The following is a 27,958-nucleotide window of genomic DNA, read 5'->3' on the forward strand; positions in this document are numbered from 1 at the left end:
TATAGGGGCTTTTGGAGGGAAGTGAAATAGATCAAATGCATTTGAAAGACTGTGGTCTGGGCAGATTTGTATATGCTTATAATGCATGTTGTACAGTGTCGTGTATGCGGACTGTGTAGGGTTGAACTTTGATGTTTGTTGTTGTGGTTAATCCAAAAGGTTATGAGGGTCAAGAGGTCATGAAAGGGTCACGTCAAGCTGCTCTGCAGTTATTGCAGTTGCATGAAAAAATACTGAAATAACACTTTATACGAACAAGGGGAGATATGTCTTACGTGGTGCTTGGCGAGCTCGATCTCAATGGCTTTGGGGTCTCCTGCAGCCTTCCTCTGCTCATTAAGCAGCTCTTCCGTGTTGCTCATCCAGGCCAGAAGCTCATCCAGCGCATGCTGGAACTGCCCCAGAGCCAACAGCGCTCCCTCTAGTTTGTGCTGCACACAATCAGGACAAACACAAGTTCATACAAGAGTCACATGAAAACCCTCCTCATGTGAACTGACCCATAATCAGTCTTGTTTTATGGGAATGAGAGGGAAAGGGGCCTTTTCCAGTTAGAGAAACAGTACACTGTTCATTGTCTTTAAAAGGTTCTGATTAAGCAATACAGCCAGAGGGAGTGTGGTATATGGCCAATATACCTCGGCTAAGGGCTGTTCTAAGGCATGACATAACTCCCGAGGTGCCTTATTGCTATTATAAACTGGTTACCAAAGCAATTAGAGCAGTAAAAATAAATATTTTATCATACCTGTGGTATACGGTCTGATATACCACGGCTGTCAGCCAATCAGCATTCAGGGCTCTAACCACCCAATTTATAACTGCGTTTATACAACGGGTGGGTCTAATCCTGGACGTTAATTGGTTAAAACCGCATTCCAGCCGGTGTCTATACAAAATAAGGCAAATGTCTTAAGTATAGCACACACTCTAGAAATAGTATTGAATTATACTTATAAGGTTCTGCTATTTTCAATCACCCCCTTCCCTCACCCTACTATAGTAAACCTCCAGCCCCTGTCTGACCCACCTGTCTGACCCACCTGTCTGTTGATGATATTTTCATCCAGGTTGTCCCAGAGCATTTTGAGCTCGGTCATGGGCTCTTGGATGGCACAGCGGTCGTACTCCTCCGTCACCTTCTTCAGCAGTAGGCCCGCCTGGTGGTTCAGACGCTCCATCTCGATCTGCAGCTGATACGCCTCACCTTTGAACTCCTGAAACACCACGCCACACAAGGGATTGTCAAGGGAACCTGTCAATATAACTACAGGGCTATTATCTGGAAAAAATGAAACATCTGACCCTTCCAACCTCTCACAGTGAAGTAGTGCTCATTGATAATGTATGCAACATGTAAAGTGATAAATATAAATGCAACATGTAAAGTGTTGGTCCCATGTTTCATGAGCTGAAAAATCCCAAAAATGTTCCATACGCACAAAAAGCTTATTTCGCAAAAATGTGTGCACAAATTTGTTTACATCCCTGTTAGTGAGCATTTCTCCTTTGCCAAGATAATCCATACACCTGACAGGTGTGGCATATCAAGAAGCTGATTAAACAGCATGATCATTACACAGCTGCACCTTGTGCTGGGGACAATAAAAGGCCACTTCAAAATGTGCAGTTTTGTCCCACAACACAATGCCACAGATGACTCAAGTTTCGAGGGAGCGTGCAATTGGCATGCTGAATGCAGGAATGTCCACCAGAGCTGTTACCAGAGTAATGTTAATTTCTCTACAATAAGCTACCTCCAAAATTGTTTTAGAGAATTTGGCAGTACGTTCATCTGGCCTCACAACGACGTGTAACCACGCCAACCCAGGACCTCCACATCTGGCTTCTTCACCTACCTGATCGTTTGAGGGGGGTGCTGAGGATAATTTCTGTCTGTAATAAAGCCCTTTTGTGGGGAAAAGCTCATTCCAATTGGCTGGGCCTGGCTCCCCAGTGGGTGGGCCCGTGCCCTCCAAGGCCCATCCCTGCCCAGTCATGTGAAATCCATTGATTAGGGCCTAATTTATTTATTTCAATTGACTGATTTCCTTATGAACTGTAACTCAGTAAAATCTTTTAAATTGCTGCATGTTGCATTTATATTTTTGTTCAGCATAACTACCATTGATAAAGGTCAAAAGCTTTATTAAAAGATCACTTACTGGGAGCATGGGAATCACAGGTTGGTGGCACCTTAATTAATTGGGGAGGACGGGCTCGTGGTAATAGCTAGTGCGGAGTAGGTGGAATGGTTTCAAATACTGCAAACACATGGTTTCCATGTGTTTAATTCCATTTGCGCCTTTCCAGCCATTATTATGAGCCTTAGTCCCCTCAACAGCCTCCACTGATGGGAATAGCAAACATTGAGTGACATTACTTTTTTCTATTTGTTCAGCTCCTGTACAAATGTGGATGTGCCTAAAACCACCTCCATTAACTATTCCTTTTGAGAGACACGATAGCTTTGTCTTGTTGTAGATCAAAGGACAGAAGCCTATTGCATTGCTCTCTGGAGTATTAATGACACTCCTGCAGTGTTCCTACACTGTCGTCCAATAAGGGCTGGGCATGAACTGAACATTCACAGCATAAAAACAGATGTTGTCTGCTCTGTAATGTTGACATGGAATAAATCAACACAATAACTTGGGGGCGAGCAATTCAAAGTTCTTCATGATGTTTCAATCAGATACATGTGGAAATAGATCAATGGTTTGGTCTAAGATTGCTCATACATCTAGCTAATGCATTCTATATAATACAGGAACACAATACCTTGAGTTCTTCAATCTGCTGCTTGACAGTGTCTAGGTCTGTACCCACAGGTGACATAGAATCCAGTTTGTGCTCCACGATATCCACCCAGTCAAACATACCCTGTAGATAGAGGGAGTGGGCACCATTGTCACTGGGAGAATACAATGCTAGCTTTAAAACAGCTCAGATTTCACATTCATTATCATGAATATTTCACTTAAACAACCAATTATTGTCATGGAAAACCAACACTGTCAATGAAAAAGAGTTATTAGCACATGGTGACATAGAGGTGGACGGACCTTAACTTCGTCACTCAAGTCTAGGATGGTTGTGAATGGGTAGTACATTTATAACCAACAGACTAGATCTAAGCCTTATGAAACCACTTCATTAAATTAGACACATACTCCACTACAAACAATCACAACCCATATAAAGAAAACAACAACTTACAAACACTATAAAGAAAACACATAAATGAAGGATACCAAAATATAGCAACACTGCCTGTTACATGACAATTTACTTTGATCTAGCTGTGCCTGGTAAATTGCTCAAAGTCATTGTAAACTCTGTCCCTTGATTCTGTCTGAGGTGTGAACGACGATGCTAAGTGGCAACATTAGACGGCAAACACTGATTAAAAATAACACAATAACATTTCTTAATGAATAGGTCCATTGATAGGGCCTTTGAATAACACGAAACCACTGACACTTCAATCAACATTAAGTAACACGTGAACATGTCTTGAGTAATGGGGTGGACTTTCTCTTTCCTATGAGTAATGGCCATCATTGAAAATAAGAATTTGTTCTTAACTGACTTGCCTAGTTAAATAAAGGTAAAATAAAAAATAAATAAAAGGAGGCACAGTGAAACTTCTGAATTCATTGAGTAATGAAACCTCAAACTGCTCAGAAGTTTCGCATTACATACTAACAATGGTATTCATCTCCTAAGAGTCCAAACCGCTAGCTGCTTAGTGTTAGTCAGTGTATTCAATGACAGCAAGGCAGTGTTCAGTAGGCAAGGAATGGGAGATAACGTTTTATCTGATCTTGAGCAATAAGATTTTAATTTCTGTTGCAAAACATTTTCCCATTGTGTTCCCTACTGAACAGGTCCTGGTGTATGACAAAGCATAGCAGCTAAATCATAATGAACAGTAACGTACCTGCAGGCCATCCTGGAACTGTACAGCAGCCTGCATGGCCTCATCCAGTCTGTCCACTCTCTCCTTCCATGACTTGTTCAGAGTCTCCCATGCCGAGTTCACCTGGGGAAAACAACAACAACAAAGGTCAGGGAATAGGATCCATGCACAGCTGTTGGATACAAATACGACTCTATATACAAATACAAATAAAGAAATCATGATTAAATTAGATATATGGTTTCCCAGCATTACATATATCCTCATGTAAGTCAATAACAAGTACATTAGTACAAGTACTAAGGTATCTGTCATTTAGTTTGCATTTTTTTGAGTCCTTGAGCAAAGTCAATTGTTTCTTCTTATTTAAAGGTGATGTTCTGATGTCAATGATTACCTCATCAATACTCTTCTTTATGACTGGCTTATCTGGTTCGCCACAGGCAGCCATAAGCTCCGCCCCCAAGTTCCGCACCACATCAAGCTCCTCCTGAAGCCCGTCAATCTCCTCCTTGAAGCTCTGGGAGAAAAAACAACTATCAGTCCCGAAAAGTACATTAACCTACTATCACATCAAACTGTATATAGATTACATTGGTAATGGTATCTTGTTTAAGCAGCTCCAGTGGTTACATGTTACATAAATGTAAGGAACTGTATTTAACATAGCAAGACAAAAATAAATGGTACACTTTAATGCTCCTAATTCAAATCAAATCAAATGTATTTATAAAGCCCTTGTTAGATTAGCTGATGTCACAAAGTGTTGTACAGAAACCCAGCCTAAAACCCCAAACAGCAAGCAATGCAGGTAAAGAAGCACCTTAAAGTGAACATGTTTTGATGCTCTTTTACCTCCAGAGATTCCTGCTGCTGTTTCACCACAGAGGGGTCGACTCCAGGCTCCTCCAGCTCCCTCAGCAGGTCCTGGGTGTCCTTGATGGTAACGATGAGGGCACAGTGGTCACACCAGAACTTGTCTGCCAGGTCCATTACATCCAGCAGCTTGGCCTCCCTCTCCTCCATCAGGGCATGGATCTCATTCCAGGTGAACACCATCTGGTCCAGCTTGTCTTGCACAGCTTGGAAACACAGAGAAGTAATAGTCTTATTTATTTAGGTCTTCTAACCATTCTGTACAGGGGCGCAACTTTGGTTTTAGCAATGGGGGGAACGTAATAATAATAATTATTTTGTTTTATTATCCACTCGGATAAACACTCCAAACAGCCTACCCGACCACTCGGAGGAGTTCGCATGGTCCTAAAGCACACCGTTGCCTTGTTTTGTATCACATTCCAATTATAAAATTGGGGGGAGGGTGGACAAAAATGCAATTTCAGGATGTGGGAGGACATGTCCCCATCCCCAGTGAAAGTTGTGCCCCTGGCACTGTAATATGGTGTGTTGTCTGGCAGTACGAGACGAGGTCTTCAGCCAACTCTTTTATTTGGCTAGAGAGAGAACTTCAGCTGCTTTTGATTGGCAGCTGATGTAGCAGCCAAGCTAGCCATCCAAACCATACACTTCAACAACAGCTGAAGAGAGTAAACAATGGGTTGACCTGTAGTAGTGTGTGGCTACAGTCATGTGCTGTACAGTCTTCCCAAACATCTCCAAAACTAGCAGTGCTAACAAGCATTTCCCACAATGATAGGTACAGGGGAAACAATAGATGTTACCTTTAGCAGATATGTCCTTGTCAGCACCCGCGGAGCGAGCAATCATCTCCTCTCCACGCTGCTTGAGCGTGTCGTAGGAAGGCTGCAGTTTCTCCAGGTCCACGGACACAGCCTTGTTCTCTGTGATCTGCTCCCTGATCTTCTCCACCTCCACAGAAATGGAGGGAGGCTGACGCAGGCGCTCAGCAATCCGCTCCAGGGACTCCAGCATGGGCTCGATCTTGTCATGGAACTAGGGGGAGAGAGGAACATGGTCAAACTGGCTGTGTGGGTCTAAACATTCTACATATAATTATCAAATTAAGTACTTAAGTATTTATCCAAAGCACTTTTATTTAGTGAAATAATAAGGGTTAAGAGACTCAATCAATTAGCCACTAGAACAAGCAATCTACTACATCAATGCTCATTACATGCTCCTGGAAGGACTTCCAAACAACTAACCCTCGTTTATTTTCAAAGTCAAAATCAATCAACCTAGAACAACAGGGCCATTGTCTACTTTAATATAGAGATGCAACCCTGTTGAACCCAACTGACTCTGCAGGTGAAATCCATTCTCTCTGAACCAGACGTGCCCTGCTGCTACCATTGGTATTTTTGTCCTGTTTTCAAAGGAAGGATATGAATAATGTTTCCTTTCCCTCTAAGGACTTTTATAATTCTGTTTCAGCTTCAGATTTCATTAGAGCGATGTCATTATTTTGGCAGGTCATCAAACAATCCCATCGCAAAAACTTTTAAAAACATCCTTTTATCCTCAACATAAGCCATCTTAAGACCAATGTCAAACTCACATACTTGTGCGTCCATAGAGATTTTTACCTGTATAAACAAAGGATATATAAAAACAAAATAAAATAAGTGAAAGTATGTTACCTGTGTGGATTTGGAGATGGCCTCATCCAATGTGGCAGCCCTCTGTTTGACATCAGCCTTGAGCTGGGCGTACAGCAGGTCTGTGGCTGTGTACTTCTCCTTGATGGGGATCCCCTCCACAGGACTCAGCTCTAGAAGCTGGGGACCAGTCTTGTTCATCTTGTCGATGTGGGGCTTGTGCTCTGCAATCAGCTCTCGCATTTGCTGTGGTGGATATATGACATTGTCAGTTAGAGAAACACAAATACACTGTGTTAGGATTTTCCCTAAAGCTTTGTAACACTCTAATGATCCTTTGTTTATTTCCTTCAGTGGTGTTAAGATGATCTTAGTGTGAAACTCACCCCTGATTTCACAAACAATTTTAGAAAATCCATTGGCACAGAGACAACTAGCTAATAGACTTTAAGCTGGGCTCACCCTGAGCTCCTCCTGTTGCTGTCGGAGAGCTTCGTACTCAATGGCCAGCAGTGGGAGCTGGCTGAAGCTGGTGCGGGTCTCCTGGAGCCAGGGCCACAGCTCCTCGTAAGTCTCCCAGAACTGGCTGGCCAGAGACTGGGCTCGCTCCAGCTGCAGGCAGCGCTCCGAGTTCAGCTGACTTACCACACCGTACTTCTCCAGAAGGGCTTGGATCTTGACCTGCAAAAAAACAGAACATAAAAGAACTTGATGTTGATGTATGCTTCTTAGAAAAAAAAGCAAGGCAGCTGCACATGTTGGTGCAATTCATTTATCATTTAGACGGCAACCTGCCTTCCTCAGGGTTTCTGACAGAAATCTCTATCAAAGGCCCATATGCTACGTTCATGGATGCACAAGGTTACTCTGGAGGTATTCTACCAACAACAGATGGATGTTAGGACTTCATTCCATTCTAGGACTTTTTTACCTTCAAGGCTTGCTTTTCATCCTCATCCTTGCTGTTCATGATGGCCTGGCCTGTTTTCACAATGTCATCCACAGCATCCTTGTGTCTCATGATGTCCATGGAGAAGCCCTGGTCAATCAGAGGAGGATGTTTGAATGGTAACTTACACACAGTGAACACACAGCTGCAGCACACATCATTGTTTTGCTCCCAGGCAGACTAAATAACTTTTTTGCCCGCTTTGAGGACAACACAGTGCCACTGACACGGCCTGCATCGGAAACATGCGGTCTCTCCTTCACTGCAGCCGAGGTGAGTAAAACATTTAAACGTGTTAACCCTCGCAAGGCTGCAGGCCCAGACGGCATCCCCAGCCACGCCTTCAGAGCATGCGCAGACCAGCTGGCTGGTGTGTTTAAGGACATATTGAATCAATCCCTATACCAGTCTGCTGTTCCCACATGCTTCAAGAGGGCCACCATTGTTCCTGTTCCCAAGAAAGCTAAGGTAACTGAGCTAAACGACTACCGCCCCGTAGCACTCACTTCCGTCGTCATGAAGTGCTTTGAGAGACTAGTCAAGGACCATATCACCTCCACCCTACCTGACACCCTAGACCCACTCCAATTTGCTTACCGCCCAAATAGGTCCACAGACGACGCAATCTCAACCACACTGCACACTGCCCTAACCCATCTGGACAAGAGGAATACCTATGTGAGACTGCTGTTCATCGACTACAGCTCGGCATTTAACACCATAGTACCCTCCAAGCTCGTCATCAAGCTCGAGACCCTGGGTCTCGACCCCGCCCTGTGCAACTGGGTACTGGACTTCCTGATGTGCCGCCCCCAGGTGGTGAGGGTAGGCAACAACATCTCCACCCCGCTGATCCTCAACACTGGGGCCCCACAAGGGTGCGTTCTGAGCCCTCTCCTGTACTCCCTGTTCACCCACGACTGCGCGGCAACGCACGCCTCCAACTCAATCATCAAGTTTGCGGACGACACAACAGTGGTAGGCTTGATTACCAACAACGACGAGACGGCCTACAGGGAGGAGGCGAGGGCCCTCGGAGTGTGGTGTCAGGACAATAACCTCACACTCAACGTCAACAAAACTAAGGAGATGATTGTGGACTTCAGGAAACAGCAGAGGGAACACCCCCCTATCCACATCGATGGAACAGTAGTTGGTGGTGGTGGCGGCTAATGTCTCTACAGGCATATATACAGATACACAGTACAGGTACATGACAGACAGACTGACCTTCTGGGCCTGGAGCTGTGCTGTGGTCTGGTCCTGTTCCAGCCTGATCTCCCCCAATGACAACATCTTCCTCTCTGCTTCAGTAAGCCAGGCCAGCAAATTGTCAGCTGCTTGTTCAAACTGCACAGAAAACATCCCATCATGAATGGTACAATAGGCCTAATTAAAGGTAGATTGAGCAATATGATGTTATTATACACAGCGGGGCAACTTCCTGTTCCCAATGTGGGTATGCCTCAAGGGGGAGCATAAATTGTGAAGAACTAATACAGGCAGTCCTGGTAGATTTCAATTCTATTGTTGTTCATGCCTGTAAGCAGAAAGTTCCCCTGCTGAATTATAATAATGAAATGTTGCTTTATTTTATCTTAATATATATAAAAATAAATAAAAGAATATCTGTTTTTGGGACGTAAAATCCAGTCATGAGTTTGACAATTCATTGACGACCATGCAACATTATACCCTACTTTCTTAGGTGTCTGCACTACAATACATTTTTTAATGAGCAAATAATAAGATGCAAATGTAATCATCTTCTATAACAGTTCCCAGTGTTTAATGAACAATAATGACAGAAAACAAAGCTCCCTAGAGGCCAAAAAGAGGCTAAACAAGGGAGGATTTAGTGCTGAAAGCAGATGGGATTAAGACTATAATAGCCCCAATCACCCAGAACAGAAATTAGCATTCTGGTCAGCGGTTCCCTTTGTTGCTAAACTCATTTGAATGGCTGTGTTCCCATTTAGTATGTTATGTCTGTTCCTCTGTTTACAGTGGCCTACTGTAATGAGTGGTGGTTTTACTATACCTGCTGTGATTTCAGTATGGCGGCGTTGATCTGCTCCACATGCTGTGTGATGGTGTCACTCGCGGCCTTGTATCGGTCGTTGTCCTCTGTCACCAGCTTGTCCAGGCCTTCCCGGGCCCTCCAAGGGACCAGCTCCAGCAGAGAGCTGCTCACCTCGTTCAGTTTGTCCACCTGGGGCTTGTGATCCATGGCTTCTTTCAGCAATACCTGGGTAACACAAAGGGCCGTACGGTGAGCAGTGAGCACCAATCTATCTCTCCATGCACTGTGTTTAAAAGTTATGTAATATGGCTGTCGTAATTCTATCCTGATGTTACAGAATATTCCAAATAATACCATTTTGCTTGGAATACCGTAATACCAAATGACAGATTAAAACTAACAGAGGTCATATGGCAAGTCCACATATCTGACATCCCCACAAAACAAAACCCAAGCAATACATATACAGAAACCTAATAACTTAATGTTAACTGCTTCCCCCAACAAAGTGTAAAACAAAACAGGCCTATCATTACCTTCTGCCTGTCTTGTGCCTGGATGAGCTGCTCTCCTACAGGCTCCTGAGCAGCGAAGGCGGTGAGCTCAGCCTCGACATTCACCAGCCACGAGCTGAGGTCTTCGTGGATGTGCTGAAGCTTGGAGGCCAGGGTCAGGGCCTGGTCCAGTGTCTTAGACACGTTACCACTCATGGAGTTGATCTCAGCGTATCTCGTCTTTATCCCGTCCAACTTGCCTTGGATGACAACCACCTCATCACCTACAGAAGGTAAAAGAAGATACATTAATTCAGATGAATCATTCTGAAGTGTTTTCATTCAAATTATAAGTGTAGTGTTCAACATATCGTCTCACCTGTTGTTTGTTTCAGCAGCTCCAATCCATTGGAAATGGCTTGATCAACATTCTGCTTTCTCAACTCAATGTCTTCATGTAGGGCCTGGACAAGACACAAAACATTAGCAACAACTCATCTGACTTAAACAGCATTGGGAACCAAGAAAGAATTAGATTTTTTTCACACAAACTAAACTTAACACGAAACTGAAAGTAACAAAGTAGTTAGATGTAACTTAAAATTACTTAAAAACAATGTAAAGAGATAAAGGATGAATTCATGTTAGGCCTGAGGAGGAGTGTGATGGTAGTAGTACCAGTTGTTCTGCACACTGCTTTTCAAGAACGTCCTTCTTGTAGTCTTTGACAGACACTTCGCTCAGCGTAGTGTGCACTTCGTTGAGCCAGTTCATGAGGGCCACCTCGTCCTCTCCAAAGAGCTGGGCATTGGCCAGAGCCTGCTGCAGCATCTCAGCCTTCTTCCTACAGCGCTCCTGCAGCTCTATGTAACTGGCTTGGGTGGAGTCCAGCTTAGACTGCACCAGCTCCTTATCGTCCACTGAGCTAACCGGCTTGAGCATCTGACCCAGGCTGATGGACTGAACCAGGTCTTTACTGTGACCTTTTATCTCCTCCTCTAAGGCCTGACCACATCACCACCACACATGGAACACACACCAGGGGGATAAACAAAACACACACACACAAACACAGTTGGGGGGGGAGGGATGAATACTGAACCAATAAGAAACTTAAAATGACAAACATCAACTCAATGCAAATGATGATAAAACAGGGCAGCACAACAAATCATGAGAAACCGAAAACAAAGGATGGGCGACTGAAGTAACATCAATGACTGAAACATGAAGTCTCTTACCTTGTGCTGGGAGATTTGCACTTCCAGCTTGGTAGTCTGTGTGCCGATGGGTTCAGATTTGGCCAAGCGTTTCTCTGTGGCAGAGAGCCACTCAGACAGAGGCTCCAGTGTCTCATGGAACTGCTGAGCCACAACTAGAATGCTCTTCAGCTGTTTGTGCCTACATTACCCAGCATGCCAAGAGAGAACAGAAGAGGGACAGATGAATAATGAGACAGGTTTACTCCCTCAACTAAAGTCTGGCCTGGATGCCAAGATACTGGGTGCCAAGATAATTGTCTCCTCAAAGACCTCTGGCGCCCAGTCTCCAGATAACACAATTGAATAATTATACCTAACAACTGTCACTTATGGATGGCGGGGGAGGGTCAATTAATTCTGTCTTTAGGGAACTTATCCAGAACGCAACACCTCATTTGGCTGTATCGTCCAACCCTTTACATGAACCCTTTACACGTGGTAGAATTGGACTATATTGATAGGTTTAAATTAAAATGTTTCTTCCAGAAGAAATATGAAAGACATATGCATAAGCATGGTAGCGATTGAAAGGGAAGAGTTTGGAGATGATGGGGGAATGATGAGGCTAAAGGTGAGGACACACCAGTTCATCTGACACAATACTGAATCCAAACATTACAATGTTGATTTTATGTGCATTTTACATTTACTGTACTTTTCGCAGCATTTGTTGATAACGACATCAGAAACTACCCTGGATACATTTAGTAACATGATAGGAATATTCCTGGAAAATGTGGGGTAGGTGCAACATAAGACAAAAAAATACTTGGGTTTGAGTGAGAGGACCTGCTGGTGTCTTCAAGTGGACGAGAACCTCTCCAAAGTGTGCACAGTTCCTAAGTAATTTCAATGAACTTTTATGACTCAAAGAAGAGTCTTCACCTATAAGGCCTGCTTCCCCCCATCACACAATTACTGTTGTTGTTTACGCAATCCAAAAACAGCCCATTATAAATTGCAATCGGGGTCAGGTGGGCATAATTTCAAAGCTTGTTCTATAGACAACATGACTAGCTAAGCTATAAAATATGATCTTACAGCGTACGGCTTTCACGGGGCAATTCAGAGAAACAAATTGTAATTTTGGTGCGCATAAAAAGGACTCGTGCGTGCAATTCAGGTTTGTGAATCCACTGCAAACTTTCTTCAGAATAGGCAATTCAGAACTACCCAGTATGATGTCATGTCCTGTAACTGTATTTCAAACACTGTACTGTATATGACATGAGTTTTATGATATGGAAATGCAAAGTGCACATTTGGACTCACAGGTGTTTGGCTTGTATGACGTCAAAGCTGTATTTATTATATTCGTCAACGTCTCATCTTTCAAAACACATCAAGTCCTCTTAATTTACATTTCCCTCACTCAGAAAACAAAAAATGTGCAGAAGTTGCCCAATTAGCGGGAGGGATGGGAGCAACTTCTTGTCGCGTGCTGTGCTTAAGTTCTAAACGTCTGTCAGTCAAAACCCATACAGCGCTGTGAAGCGCAGAGCCTGAGCTCTGACGTCATTAATAGCAAGGTTTCCCAAACTTGGTCCTGGGGCCCCTCCCTGGGTACACATTTTGGTTTTTGCCCGAGCACTACACAGCTGCTTCAAATAATGAAAGCTTGATGAGGAGTTGGTCATTTGAATCAGCTGTGTGGTGTTAGGAGGGCCAGGACCAAGTTTGGGAAACCCTGATTATAGCACGTTACTGTACAGCCACTGCGTTCCAATTTAGGTGCTTATCAGTGCCCACATCTGCCATTTTCAACCTGTATACCGGTACGAGTGCAAAGGGCTACGACTGAGGAAAGGGATGGCATTTCCATAGCAAAAGTCCAATCAGCAGATTTTCCACAATGAATCAGAACTATAATATTCATTTCATTTGCAAACACTTTGCTTACATACATCTCTCAGGGAAGTGTTGGTTGTGCAGACAGACCTGTTCTCAGCCTTCTTCAGCAAAGCGTCCCACCTCTGCCCCAGGCACTCAATCTCCTTCCCCACCTTCTCCTTTTCCACAAACTCTGCTCCCAGGTCCACAACCTTCCCTCCTTCCTTCTTAATCAGCTCCACCGTAGGCCTACGGTCATCGAGCAGCCTCTGGAGGAGCTGTCCAGGACAAATAAAGGTGAAGAAGTTACGAGGTTCAACATGCGCCGAGCACAATTATTGCTTACAGTGCATTATAGGGAAATGATCCACGCTCTAGAATGACCTTCAAGCCAATCAGAAAGGAGTACAATGCCATGGTATTATAAAGTTTCATTCAACAGAATCTTTAGGATAGCCCCAAATAATGCTCCACAATGGACGCCAATAAAAATGATAAATGGCTGAATCAGTAAAGCCTACATGGACTCTCTGAATAGGTTTTAATGTATGTGTAAATTAGCAGCTACTGATGTTGTAAGTGTGTAATCAGTTCACTTTTGGCTTACTATCTGCTCCTGGATTTGTGCCTTGACGACTTTGAACTCAGCAGAGGGAGGTTTCTGATTGGACACCAGCTCCTCCGTGTCCGTCAGCCAGCTGAGCAGGGACTCCAGAGCATCCTGGAACCTCCCACAATGCAATAGAGCCTCGTGCAGCTGCGCTGACCGCTCAGCAATCTATGGAAGACCATTTAAATGTAGGCATCACATGTATTACGATATTGGCGGTAAGTATTACGGCCAAGTAAAACTCAGTCTCAGTAACTAATTATAGCTATAAAAACATTAAGCAAGAACCACATGGGAGTATTATTCATCAAACGTGTCTAAAGTTTGACCTCTTTCATGTAAAAAGCAATAAGGCTAGAGTGTGAAGTAGATTAATAACCCAGAGACAGGCTAACCTTTTTGTTGAGTGTGTTCCATCGAGTGTTGCCATCCTCCAGGTCATGTTCAAGGCCCTTGGTGCTGGTACCTTTTGCGGCGTTCTGGATCAAGCCCTGGCCCAACCAGTTGATGTCTTGCAACTGGGTCTGTAGTGGATCAACCTCCTCTTTCTGGAATACCTGTGGCCAGAGATAATACAATACACTGGGTATTATCAGACGCAGACCGGATGAGAGATAATACAATACACTGGGTATTATCAGACGCAGACCGGATGAGAGATAATACAATACACTGGGTATTATCAGACGCAGACCGGATGAGAGATAATACAATACACTGGGTATTATCAGACGCAGACCGGATGAGAGATAATACAATACACTGGGTATTATCAGACGCAGACCGGATGAGAGATAATACAATACACTGGGTATTATCAGACGCAGACCGGATGAGAGATAATACAATACACTGGGTATTATCAGACGCAGACCGGATGAGAGATAATACAATACACTGGGTATTATCAGACGCAGACCGGATGAGAGATAATACAATACACTGGGTATTATCAGACGCAGACCGGATGAGAGATAATACAATACACTGGGTATTATCAGACGCAGACCGGATGAGAGATAATACAATACACTGGGTATTATCAGACGCAGACCGGATGAGAGATAATACAATACACTGGGTATTATCAGACGCAGACCGGATGAGAGATAATACAATACACTGGGTATTATCAGACGCAGACCGGATGAGAGATAATACAATACACTGGGTATTATCAGACGCAGACCGGATGAGAGATAATACAATACACTGGGTATTATCAGACGCAGACCGGATGAGAGATCATTATTTCTCTCAATAAGACAGATGATGTCAGAGGTTCATAAGGGCAAGACTTCAATAAAGACAAAACAAGAGATGTTTGATGTTGCTTTTAAAGAAATATTCCTACCCTACGTTTTAAGAGAGCTCTCGGGAACGAGACGTTGCTTTCATTGTGTTGTCCAAGGGTGTTATTCAAATTGGACTGAATAAAGTCCTTGATTCATGCCATACTTTTACATTTTCAAATGTGTATTAAGAAAGATAAGACATTCCGATTGTTTACACAAATCCAGCCATTGGCAAGATATTTAAAACATGTCAGATATCTCTGTTTGCCCTTCTGATAAACATGCGTCAGTTCATTGACATGTGTTGGTTATTTGTGAGCCATGCATTACCCATAAAACAAAACAAAGAGAGTCAAAATGGATTATCAGCTATGCAGTTTGACTGTCTACAATTAACAATAATGTTTCAAAAATGCAGCTGAGCATTACAACATGTTTCGCCAGTCCCTGAAGAGTGATTGTATAGACAGGCTGCTGGCCTAGGCCACAGAGCTGGCATAACAACAACCTCTTTCTGACTGGTCAGCACTGCAGCTTCTAGAAAGGAAAGCACGGCAATTAGTTGGAGCACAGCTGTGCAGCATCACACCAGACGGACTCACAGGCCAGGCTGGCGTACTAAACCCAATTCAGACCTAATGTAATCTGATAAACAAGACTAGCATCCCAGGAAACACTAATCAAAAGTGCCGTATTTATTTGGCCCAGTTGAAGGTAGAATCCACCCTGCAATGCTGGAGTTGGAGGAGACTATTTTGGGGTACCTGGGGGGAGGAGAAGCCCATGAGGTCAATTTCGGAGCATGCGGCTATAGCAGTTAACAGGCTCTCGATCTCGTCGTCCCCTATTTCTTGGTACGACCGTGGCTCACTGCCATTGGCCAAGCAGGCCTCCCTTTCCACTGACAGCAGGAAGTCCTCCAGGTCCTCCATGCTGTATTCCCGCTGTTCTATAGCTCCGTGGTGTTGCAAGTCAAACGGTTTAACACCCATATTTTGTCTACACTCTGGCCGCGGCCCAGAACTCACATAGGGCTCCGGCTGTGTGACAACCACGCTGACCAACTCACAGTCTGACTGGGAGGACATGTCCTCTAGCAGCTCGGCGGTGGGGAGCTCATCATAGCTCGTTAGCGTCCTGGAGACACCATTTCGAACCCTACTGGCTGATCTCGAGGACCTCCTGCCAGTCGAATCCCGACTGTTTGATCTTGAGGAGCACCTGCCTGTGGAGTCCCTGTATTCCCCATTAGTGATGGTCAACACTGTTTCACTCAAGTCTGTCACACAGGTGTCATTCCCCTCCGGGGACTCCTGTACAGGGTTGGTGCTCTGCCCTGGGCTGTACAGTTCCCTGGGTATGTTGTCCCTGACTGGGGAGAAGGGGAACTCCTCCTGCCCTGAGCTGTGGGAGCAGCTTGGTTTTATCTCCCCAGACACGTGCATGGCCTCGGAGGAGGAGAGGCTCCTGGTGCCTGGGCGTGGTTTCCTGGAGGCCCGGTGGGAGCGGCGCTCCCTCTCTGCGGTGGGGCTGCACAGGCCTGAGTCCTCCTCTGATGTCAGGGAGTTGGTGACACTCCGTCCCCTCCTGCCACGGGTAAAACCATGGCTCGACCTATCCAGTCCGTCTGAACAGAGGGTGCCACTGCGACTGGCGTACTCCCCTATGTTGGTGGGAGCGAATGTCCTCCAGGATCTCCGATGGTGCGGGCGCTCCTTCTTCTCCCCTCCCTGCCCCAGACGAGTCTTAGGGAGTACCGTTCCCGCTCCCCTGATGATGTCACCATTCAGTTTCAGGCCATCAAAGACAGCACACTCCAGTCTAGCTGCCTCGCGAGTGCGGAGCTCAAAGGCGCTGGAGGAGGTGAGGACTCCGTTGCCACACAGGTTGCTCATGTCCAGGGTGCGGTGTGCGTAGGGTAGCGTGCCAGTGAAGTGCCTGGAAGCCAGGCTACCCTTTGAGCCACAATCAATCTGCTCATTGAGACGGACAGTGTCATAGATGGATCTCTGGGGAACATAGCAGTCATCAATGTTTAGGTCCTCCTCCTCCCCTTTTCCCACACAGGAGGGGTTCTGGCGGAGGCAGTCTGGTCTGCTAAGAGGTTTCCCCATCTTAAATCTAACTGCACTGACTCAGAGATAATAAAATAATACTAATGTGGTCTAAGGTACAGTATATGTTGTTTCAGTGCAAATATTTGCTGCTAAAGCAACAAGCCAAAAAATACTACTAAAAGTGCATGTTCAATATTCACTTTTTTAATTTACTTAATTTGCTATATCAAAACCAAGTTCTTATAAAATAAATAAATGAACAATTCCCAATAATTGGTGCAATTACTTAGACAAATTCAGAATATATAAAACAGACCTAATAATCGTCATAATCCAAACAGTAAAAAAATGGACCTCAATAACACTAAAGCAACATATCACCCTCACTCAGAAAGTGCACCGGCTGTGCAATCAGTATCTGGAACCGTCCAATCCGTTCATTGAGTCACCTATCCTCAAAGAATTCCCTACTTGGTGCTGTCCTCCCCATTGTCAAAACGTCATTAGAATTGTTCTCCCTTAAAAGTGGTTATTTTATCCCTTAAATCCCGCTGGTATCCATGTAGGCTGTGGGAGAGCTTCAGTGCAAAGTGGCATATCCTGATACAAATCCACAGGGCTCTATGAAAACAAAGGGCGAGAAGAGCCGGTGCTCCTGGATAAACAAAAATGCCTGCCCTGCCTCTCTGGTGGTTCGCCCTGCAATGACAGACAGACACCCTCCTGGCAGAGAGGCTGCAGGCCCCGCCCCCGCTAGCTCATTATTCAGGCAACATCTGCCACAGAGGGCTGCTCCGGCACATGTTGATTGGTCGGACGCTTGACCCTTTTTTCTCTCTAATTCTCCCCTTCTATCTCCACAGTCCATATGACTTAACTTCTTAGTCATCTTCTGTGTCCTGGCACCATCACTCTCACTCTCTCTCTCTCTCTGACTGAGGGGATGGGAAAGGATGGGGGGAACACACAACAAGCAACTAGCTTTCCTCCTCTGAAGGAAGAAAACATTTAATCACACCAGACCAACAGGCAGCGGCAGCTCCCACTCTGGTGACATCACGCTGGGCTGAAATAGATCCCTATGTTTTCCCTTTTTTCTGTTCCTTCTCTGTTGTTTTCCTGTGGATGGTTGCTGTGGACCCTGCAGATATTCTTAATTACTCTGGAATGCTGAGGGAGGCACAGGTCCCAGGTAATTTAACACCCACAGCTCTGCCAAATCCATGGCATGGTGTGTCTTTTTTATGGCGAGTGCCCCGGGTCGTGTGAGAAAAGAAATGAGGAATGAGAGAGAGGGATAATGAGAGGAATTGATTTGGTGTGCAGCACAGAAGGCTGACAACAGAAAGGAGTTGAACCATCCCAACTCCTTCCACCACCACGACCCCTTTCCACAATGAGAGGAGGAAAAAGGAGGAGGTCTGGCAGAGATAAATAAGCGGTTAAATAGATCTGTTGGGTTTAGAGAAAGGATATTCAGCAGCTGAATCCCACATCATTTTGACAAAATCCAGGCGTTGAATTAAGGGAGGGAAAAGTGTTCCTCTTTTCGTCCTCCTTTTTCTGCACCAAGGCTGTTTCCGTTATCCTGGCCCACACTAACTGGTTTGGCATTAGGAATGTAATTTTAGTAAATTGGGGGTTTTGATCTCCGAATTAGAAAAATGTGTCATCATGAGATTGATTTATAAAGAGAGCGACTTCACCAATGCCCATTCCAACCAACATAGGATACACCTTAACCAATCAAAATGACTCAAATATCTCCCTCGGAACTTATAGAGCACTTACACATAACTCTTATTACATTGCATGTGAGTAAAGTTATTCACAAGGACAGGCTATTCAGACCAAAGGTTGCAGAAGGGCCACATTTCTTTGTGACATCATCTGCAGAAAAATCCCTTTCAACAGAACTACTCATCAGTCACTCCCAACAATGGGTGTGAATGAAATGAAAACCATTATAAAGGACTAGACAAAGAATTCAATGAGACAAATTCAAAAGCTTCTCTTGATTGTGTACAATTGCACTCCTAGTGCATACAGGAACAAATGAATCTCTTAGGTGTCTTAGGTGAATCACAATCCCAAAACACAAAGGAAAAATGCAATGTGTCACCATGAAAAGTGATCTGCCAATCCTAGCAAAAACCATATGTTACCAACATTTCTGGTGTCATGTTCCACATTGGGGAGAGTGATCTGATTTGAGTGTATCATCATTGGGGTATGTGAGCAAGCTGGGCTACACGATGGGGTCTCCCCAACGGCCCTTTTCCCCTCATCAACTTCAGTGAGAGGAATAGCTATGATTAATGAGAGAGAAATTCCTTTTAGGTTCATAGGAGACACTGATGTAATGTCTGAGTAGACACCTTAAAAATACGCCCCAACACATCCCACCTCCCCAACCCCCAGCAGGTTTTGTCACTGAGCTGAGCTCACACTAACTATCACGAAGGACTACATACACCACATCCTTCCCTGCAAACCTTCCAGATCCCCTAACTACAACAACAATAAGAGTGAAACACTGGACTCGGAGGGGAGGCTCTTACAAACCGTGACCTAAAATGGTAACGCAACAAAATGAGTTCACTTATTGCTGCCTTTTAATGTTTATTTCTTTCACAACAGCTGCCAATGAAACCCCAAAATAGACCAAGTACCAGATCTACGAATAAACCAAGCAGGATTATTATAGACCACATGAAACCCCTATTCACACTGCAGACATCCCATTACGTTCGGTCTCGGTCTGTGTCCACAGGTTTCCGAGCATCAAAACAGGTTTTTAGACACCAATTAGGGAATACCTTGTGCTGTAATGGAATTAAGTCGGGTTCTTTTTGGGATTCCTTATTTTCAGGGAACTTTTCTCAGAGAGAGTAGCTAGCGGCCTGAATGAGTACAATGGTGATTTTCCGCTAGCAGCTGACGTGTCTGTGTGCAGGCCTACCCAACGAGACTTAGAGATGGAACAATGTGAGGGTGATAAGGTGAGCACAACCAGCAGGGAACACGTTGCTCAGCAACAGCTGGTAGTAGTCAATATTATAGGATGGTTCATGGTTACCAATCAAACCCTCTTAAAAAACCCTATCAGACCCCAGCTAAAATGGCTTTTCATTTATCTGCATGTCCAGCTCTTATATTTAGCCTCGCAATGAAGTGTTTTACCATTTTCTTTTCAGGAGAACCAAGGCTACACGTAGAACACAAACAATTTGACATTAACAGTTGCATTAATGAGTTTTATTGATAAATGTCAACAACAAAAAATATGGTTTGCCAAAGCAAAAACCTGATAAAAATGTATTTATACGGGGCCTCCCGAGTGGCGTTGTCACGATTGTCGTATTGAAGCATGATTTTGAATAAAGGACGAAAAAACACGAAGTAGACTAACAAACAAACTAACTAACAAGACGACCGTGACTGCTATCAAAAGACTGTGCTAACATGCAACAACAATAACCCATGAACCACAATACAAAACAGGCTACCTAAATATGGTTCCCAATCAGAGACAACAACAAACACCTGCCACTGATTGAGAACCATATCAGGCCAACACACATTGAAACAGACTAACTAGACATGCAACATAGAATGCCCACTCATATCACACCCTGACCAAACAAAACATAGAAACAAATAATGGTCAGAGTGTGACAGGCGTAGTGGTCTAAGGCACTGCATCGCAGTGCTTGAGGCATCACTAAAGACCCGGTTTCAATCCCAGGCTGTGACTGGGAGTCCCATACAATTGTCCCAGCATCGTCCCAGCGTTATCCGGGTTAGGGGAGGGTTTGGCCAGAGGGGATTTACTTGGCCTGCAGGCTGACTTCGGTCGTCAGTTGAACAGTGTTTCTTCTGACACATTGGTACAGCTGGCTTCTGGGTTAAGTGGGCGGGTGTTAAGAAGCGCGTTTTGGCAGGTCATGTTTCAGAGGATGCATGACTCAACCTTCGCCCTTCCCGAGCGCGTTGGGGAGTTGTAGCGATGAGACAAGATCACAATTTGATATCACAAAATTGTTTTGTTTTATTTATATGAATGCTGTGAGTACAGAAATTGTTTGCTCACCAGGAAATGAATATCCAACTAGTCAGTGACAACTGTGTGGAGTTTGTGACAGAATCTATGTGAATGTATTACAGTATTATAGACACTATGTCCCGGGATATCCTATGATTTTCTATGTAGAAGAACGACATTTGTGTAGCTTGTGAGTGTCATAGAGCAAAACATGTTACATGTGTGTTTTCGTGAGAGTCTCAACTTCTCATAGATAGATTTTAATAGCGTGTAGCTCAAACCATTTAGATTCTACAGACCCGGGCACCTTGGGGATCCACCCTTGTCTCTCAAACCCTGCACTAGCTCAGTCCCTGTTAACCACACAGTCTCATGGTTGGTATCTACAGATGAAATAGACGAATCCAATGGAACAGCCCAGACGTCTGTAGCTCAAAAACACAATGTTTAAAATGGGTTAACTGGCACAAAATGACATTATATATTATTATAATTCCAGCTACCATTCAGAACATTGACTGCAGTTCTACGAGACCTATATTTTGATATAACATTTTAAGATATTTATCTAAAGGCTGATGTTTGTGAATGTACTTGTGATTAAATAAAAAAAACATCAAAACAAAATTTAACAAATTCCTTTGGCCTATATTTTCAAATAGATGTGTAATGCTGTAGTATGAAACATTTGGTTAAAAGTAATGTTTTGATATGATGCTTTCAGACAATAAATAACTTTTTTTTCTTTCCCCAAATCTGAAGAGTTAATCCCCTTCCATCAACTCTAACAACATTTACAGGCTTTTAGAATGCTTTTTATCCCACATTAAGTCATGTTTCATCCACCACTGATATACCAACAAAAGCCTTGATAATATTATGGCACAATAATGCTGTTGTTAGTGTTTCATTTATATTCTCTCATATCTTTCGTATTAAGATAGTATTTTATAAAATAACTGTTGTTTTATTTCATAGAGAGCATAAAGACGTTTTTATGCATACAAGCTAACATCAAAGGAAACTTGACTGAAGGGAGAAAAACTCTGTAAATACAAAAAACAATAAATGTTGAATGATTAAAAACTCCTAGTAGTGGTAAATGTGTTGGTTGGAGAAGGAGTCTATAGAGTTCAGTATATGTTGGGGAGTGAATATTTCACTGCAGGAATATGGTTTCTGGCTAGTGGTTACTATTCTGGCTCCCTTTCCATTTCTGTAGAATCCAGATATTCCCAATACATCGTAAGCATTTACTACTAGATGCCTTTATTGTTAACAGCAACGGTATGACATATAGTAACCACCACCTCAAAATGTCCCACAGCTAGAAAAGCAATTCCCTGTATACTCTTAAATTCTACAGGGGAAAGTTCAAGTTCAGGTAGGCTTATACAGCAAAGTCATGCACACCAACGAGGAGCATCTAAAACCATCCACAGACAGGCTAACACAAACTTTAAGACTTTTAGTCAGCTCTTTCTAAAGAGGAAGAGCAGATGCTCAAACACCAGTGAATTAGCTGGTAGAGCTGAATAATGAAACAAAGCACGTGTTCACTCTTTCATGCCATCTTTCATGCCAACGAGTGAGTTACCACTGACCAGGTAAGGCCACGCCCATTTTTGTTTATTATTATATATATATATATATATTTTTTGTACTTTTAACCCCTTTTTCTACCCAATTTCATGGAATCCAATTGCAGTTACAGTCTTGTCCCATCGCTGCAAATCCCATACGAACTTGGGAGAGGCGAAACACGACCCTGCCAAGCCGCACTGCTTCTTGACACACTGCCGGCTTAACCCAGAAGCCAGCCACACCAATGTGTCAGAGGAAACACCGTACAGCTGGCGACCGAAGTCAGCGTGCATGCGCCCGGCTGCCACAAGGAGTCGCTAAAGTGCGATAGGACAAGGACATCCCAGCCGGCCAAACCCTCCCCTAACCCAGACCACGCTGGACCAATTGTGCACCGGCTCATGGGTCTCCTGGTCGCGGCTGGCTACTACACATTGAACCTGGATCTGTAGTGACGCCTCTAGCACTGTGATGCAGTGCCTTAGACCTCTGCACCACTCGGGAGGCCCCACACTCATTCTTAAAGTGGAGGAGAGGGAGAGGGGAGCAGGAGTCAGGCTGGGTAATGCTCGTTACCCCAGGCCAGTGCAACATAGGACACCCCGCTGGTTCTTAGCTGGTTCCTGGGTCACCCGTCACCCACCCACCACAATGGCATCTGAGCAGGTCAGAGCTCTTTTGTCTGGACCAGATGCTCAGCAACATACTGAAACAGTATTCCCCAGAGGAGGGTCACGCATGTGGCCACCAGGCCCAAAAGAGAGCCCTGTTGTTTAACTTATAATAACACTGGGGTTAATGCAGCAAAAAAGCATCATGCAAAATCCCCATAGGAACTTAATGAATTAAGATAGTGATGTGGATTTATTTCCAGAGATTTCCGTGGAAACTTGAACAGTAGATCAGTAGATTGTGGGTGAAACTGAAATGTTCTAATGGTTTTCTACTGCACTTTGCACTTTGTTTATTGATGCTTTGTGTCTTTACTGTTTATCTGGTTTTAAAGTACTTTTATTTAATATGTTACTTGAACTTGCTGTATGTTTTTAAACTGTTGCAACCAAATGACCCAGTAATGGAATGTTTTGTTGTAGCGAGTTCAGTAAATCAAAATAATATTTTGGTGTAGGTGTAGCTCAAACAGACACTTATGATCCTATGTTACTCCAGGTGTTATACGTCTTACTAATGGTTATTTTAGGGTAGTACTGTATGTAAGGATGATATCTTTCTGGCAGGGTAATGTCATCCAGTTGAGTGATGTGGCTGGTGGAAGTGATACTGCTAGAGTACAATAGTAAAGCATGAGCTGAAATAATATGATACCATAATGTAGCCAATGCGTAAGACATTCAAAACCACAATTAATCACCATTAGTGGTGGCAACCAAGCTTGATAATACAGTATCAGCCTTTCCATTACATTTACTTTACTGTAAAATGTTAACTAAATGTAATCTTACCTTGAAAGCTTCCAACTGTTGGTTGATGACATCCGTCTCCATGCCAACTGACCCTTGACCCTCCTCCTTGACCTCAGCCCCACCCAGTTTGTTAGTGAACTGCTGTAGCTTGGAGTAAAGCTCATTCAGACGGGTGAGTGTACTCCCCACCTCTTCCTCTCTCCCTTTGGCTCTGTCCATCAGCTTGCCACACTGCTTACTCAGAACATCCAGATCTCTCTTCAGCCCCAGAAGATCTGGGGAGGCCTCAGTTTCCAGCATCTTCTTACATCTGTCCTCTCCTCGAGCCGTGTCTGCCATCAGCTCCTGCAGTTTCTCCACAAAGACCTTGATGTCGCCCTGCTGCTCATTCAGAGTGGCCAGTTCGCGGCCCACAGGAGCCATGCTGTCAAGCTCATCATCTAAGTCTGCGAAGCGGGTGAACATCTCGCGGATGTTGGTCTGGAACTGCCCGATGCCCTGCAGCTTGCCCTCCAAGGTGGAGCAAGTCTTCCCTACATCCTTGCTGAGGGAGCCGTACTCTTTCTCCAGGCTGTCGGCCTGAAGGAGGAGGTCTGTCACCCCGTCAGCTTCGGGGACGTCGGCCACGAGGCCCTGGGCAAGGCTCTTCAGGTGCTCCAGCTGTGTGTTGACCCCATCCAGGCTCTTCTGCTGGGCCTTCATGCTGATCAGGTTCTTGTTGCTGTAGGCCTGGACCCCCAGTGATGTGTGGGCATCTAGCTGCTTCTTAGCCCCTGCCAGCTGGCCCTTGGCTTCTTTGTGGGTGTCGTTGAACTCCTTCAGCCTCTGTGAGATCTTGTCCAGAGAATCCCTCTTGTTCTGGACCCTCTCTGTGACCCGGTCCACGCTCTGCCCAATGGCCGCCTTCTCCTCCCTGACGGCCTCTGTGTCTGCATTGGCCACCTCCAGGAGGCTTTCGGCTGCAGTGTTCAGCTGCGCCACCAGGCCTCTGTGTTTGTCCACGTCCTTCTGGATGGCCTTCAGCTGGGAGATCGAGCTCTCCACCTCCGCTGGGTCCACGCTGAGCCTGACGTTACCCTCCCTGACCTCACTCTCCTGGACCCAGGACTGGAGCTTCTCGGCATGCTCGTGATACTTCTGGGCCCTCTGCAGCGCCCCCTGGAGCTTATCCTGGCGCTCGGATGAGCTCTTCTTCACGTCTTCCCAGTTGGAACGCAATGTGGCCAGCTGGCCCTGCAGCGCCACCTTCTCTGCCCCATCTGTGTTCTGGAGTAGGGTCTCCCCCTCCCTGACAATGGTGCTGTATGGTTCCTTATGTTCACTGAGGGCCTTCTGCAGGGCACTGTGCTCTTTCAGGCTTTGCTGAAGGTTCTCCACCTGGGCTGAGACTGCCTGGGATTTAGACTGCTCCTGGAGCGTCTCATTCATCCACCCCTGGAAGTCTTTGGAGGTCTGGTGGAACTGCTGGGAGCTTGCGAAGGCTGAGTTCAGCTGCTGGATCCGCTTCACTAAAAAAGAGCATGTACATTATGTTATTAAGAGGCAGAGGAACAAAGCATACATTTATCATTCAGAATGACAATGTCTACCTCATCATGAAACTACTTCAATGGCTGTCAAAGTTTCAGACATTAAACCACAGTACAGCCTGAAGCTTCTCATTAAAGAGAAAAAAACATATTATATTTTAAAAAATGAAAGCAAATGAAATCAAAGCCAAACCTGCTTTGTCCTCCAACTGTTTGAAGGGCTTGGTGACCACCTCCAGCTGCCTGGCTAGGTCTGTTTTCAGGTAGTCCTCAGTGACCAGGGCAGAGAGCTCCGAGCAGAGGGTCTCAGCCTCTTTCAGTCTCCTCCTCTCCTCCCTCAGCTGGCCAGAGATGGTGTTAGCCTCTTCCAGCTGCTTCTTCACCACGTCAGGCTGACTGCTAAGGGCCTGCTGGCTGTTGAGCCGGGTCTCCAGTGAGGCGGCGCTCTGGCTCAAGCTCCTCAGCAGATCCTGGAACTGGCCCGTCTTCCCCACGGCCTGGTCGATAAGGCCGGCTCGCTGTCTCAGCTGCCCAGTCAGGCCCTGCCATTTCTGGGTGACGGCGGCCAGTTGGTCCTTCACCACCTTCCCACCAGAGGAGGGTTCCTGCTTGGCTGAGGTGCTCAGGATAGCAGCAGCAGCCTCATTAAGCTGGTCATACTGTGGCTTACGGCTGTCAAACTCGTTCAGGAGGATCTAGGAGGGACAAGTCAATATGACCTTAATAAATATCAATGTTAATGTTTAATAATGCATATAATGTGCAAAATGGTTCAACCTTTTCAATCTTAATCATCTTGATTTTGACTAATTCTGGCAAGCCTCAACATTTGGCCTGCAGACAAAACAATGACTGTCTTTAACATTAGCTTACGTGTGAAGTAGGTGACATTGACATTGAACTGTACATGGTGGTAATAATTTTAACACTAACTAATATGTCCCATAGTGAAGTACCTGGACTTGCTGCCTCTGTGTGTTGAGCATGTTGGGGTCCATGGAGAGGGGCCCCAGGACACTGAGCATCATCTCCTTCTCTGAGAGCCACTGGCGGAGCTGTGGCTCAGTGGTCTGGAACACGTCCAGGTTCCTGTTGGACTCCTCCAGGTGCTGCTTCCTGTCCTCCACCGACCCGCTTACATCCGCCCAGGCCGCATCTGAGGAATTAACATCAGTCAGCACAAAACACCCTGGCAACTTGAACTTTGCACAGCCCCTACTGATTAGGTCTTAGCTGTATGAGTCTGACAAGTCTGTAGGTGTGGGGGAGGCCAGGTATTCTGTCATGAAGCCTTGGAAAAGGGGGAGCGGTTGACTGGACTGGACTGACCCCGGGTAAAGCTCTCTGCAACGATGCAGTAGATATTAAAGCATTTGGAGACAAACAGATGGGATGCTGCATACTGCATACCTATCTGTGCCAGCATCTGCTTCCATTTGGCTGCTTCAGGAGAGTCTGGGTGTTTCTCAATCAAGTGGAGGAGCTTCTCTCTCAGCTTCTGGAGCTGCTCACGCTTTTGTTTCATGTCCTCCTCAAAGGCCTGAGGAAAATCGAGATATAGTGCTTGACTAAAACCATCATATATTTGATTCATTGGCTCTTCATGCATTCTGAAATGCACAGAGTAGAGACAAGAGGCACCTGCCTAAAACATTGGCTTCCCACAGAGCATTTTGCATACCAATAATACTGAGATATTTCATATGATACCACTGGATGTACTAAACCACTACTATAATAACCTATAGGCACACAACTATTACAATGTAGAAACAGTCTATGCAGACCAGGCCTTGGCTGAATCTACCTTCTGTTGCTCCAGTTGTGTTTTCATGGCGTCTTTCTCTGTGGACGCAGAGTTCCAGGATGCTGTTGTCTTCTTCATGTCCTTCAGCCATGTTATCATGACATCTGTCTCCTTCTGGGCCTCTGCCATCTGCTGCACCAGACCAGAGAGCTCTGCAGCCCGGTCCTTCAGTAGTTCTCCCAGGCTCTCGTGGCCCTCGTTGATATACGACATGTTCTGCTGTACCACCATCAGCTCTGTGGGTGGTTAGAGGTTAGAGTGTTAGACAACAGCCAGTTTACCTTTTGTAACAACAATGACTTGGACAAGGCACTGCTGTAAGCAGTTACAGCACTACTGGAAATGGTCACATCAAAAATTAGTTTGTGAATTTAGTCTGTGAAATTGTTTTGCAGTGTGGTCTAAACACAGCTGGTTTGAAATGGGTTTTCATGCTATTGAAGGTATATTCAAAAATAGATTGAAATCGTGTTCTTAATACATTGGAATGTAAAAAGAATGGGACATTTCCAGTAGAGAGAATCAAGGATAAGTACAAGACGAGGCCTAAAACAGACAATTTCTACCGAACAAGCCATTAAATGATAAGTTGTTATGATAATGTACAG

The 27,958-nt window shown here is 44.8% G+C and overlaps 1 protein-coding gene across 4 annotated transcripts in view; it reads right to left on the reverse strand.

The window, feature by feature from the left end:
* Window positions 1–27,958, reverse strand: part of dst (dystonin) — a 182,712-nt gene that overhangs the window by 31,486 nt on the left and 123,268 nt on the right. For 3 of the 4 annotated variants that reach the window (XM_064933862.1, XM_064933863.1, XM_064933861.1), the window contains 24 exons: window positions 27,351–27,586; window positions 26,954–27,083; window positions 26,500–26,699; window positions 25,737–26,238; window positions 24,054–25,522; window positions 14,005–14,166; window positions 13,607–13,777; window positions 13,108–13,277; window positions 11,149–11,308; window positions 10,586–10,912; window positions 10,287–10,371; window positions 9,950–10,191; window positions 9,432–9,638; window positions 8,621–8,740; window positions 7,373–7,480; window positions 6,904–7,122; window positions 6,484–6,687; window positions 5,605–5,836; window positions 4,778–5,004; window positions 4,320–4,442; window positions 3,944–4,045; window positions 2,782–2,883; window positions 1,044–1,217; window positions 276–431 (listed from right to left, as the gene is read on the reverse strand). In XM_064933862.1, coding sequence (XP_064789934.1) covers window positions 276–431; window positions 1,044–1,217; window positions 2,782–2,883; window positions 3,944–4,045; window positions 4,320–4,442; window positions 4,778–5,004; window positions 5,605–5,836; window positions 6,484–6,687; window positions 6,904–7,122; window positions 7,373–7,480; window positions 8,621–8,740; window positions 9,432–9,638; window positions 9,950–10,191; window positions 10,287–10,371; window positions 10,586–10,912; window positions 11,149–11,308; window positions 13,108–13,277; window positions 13,607–13,777; window positions 14,005–14,166; window positions 24,054–25,522; window positions 25,737–26,238; window positions 26,500–26,699; window positions 26,954–27,083; window positions 27,351–27,586 — 5,828 coding nt within the window. Of the gene's footprint in view, window positions 1–275; window positions 432–1,030; window positions 1,218–2,781; window positions 2,884–3,943; window positions 4,046–4,319; window positions 4,443–4,777; window positions 5,005–5,604; window positions 5,837–6,483; window positions 6,688–6,903; window positions 7,123–7,372; window positions 7,481–8,620; window positions 8,741–9,431; window positions 9,639–9,949; window positions 10,192–10,286; window positions 10,372–10,585; window positions 10,913–11,148; window positions 11,309–13,107; window positions 13,278–13,606; window positions 13,778–14,004; window positions 14,167–24,053; window positions 25,523–25,736; window positions 26,239–26,499; window positions 26,700–26,953; window positions 27,084–27,350; window positions 27,587–27,958 lie in introns of all 4 variants that reach the window. The other variant, XR_010451380.1, reaches the window with a different exon arrangement.

The sequence above is a fragment of the Oncorhynchus masou genome, chromosome 24 (genome assembly GCF_036934945.1).
Source record: "Oncorhynchus masou masou isolate Uvic2021 chromosome 24, UVic_Omas_1.1, whole genome shotgun sequence".
NCBI classification, from domain to species: Eukaryota; Metazoa; Chordata; class Actinopteri; order Salmoniformes; family Salmonidae; genus Oncorhynchus; species Oncorhynchus masou.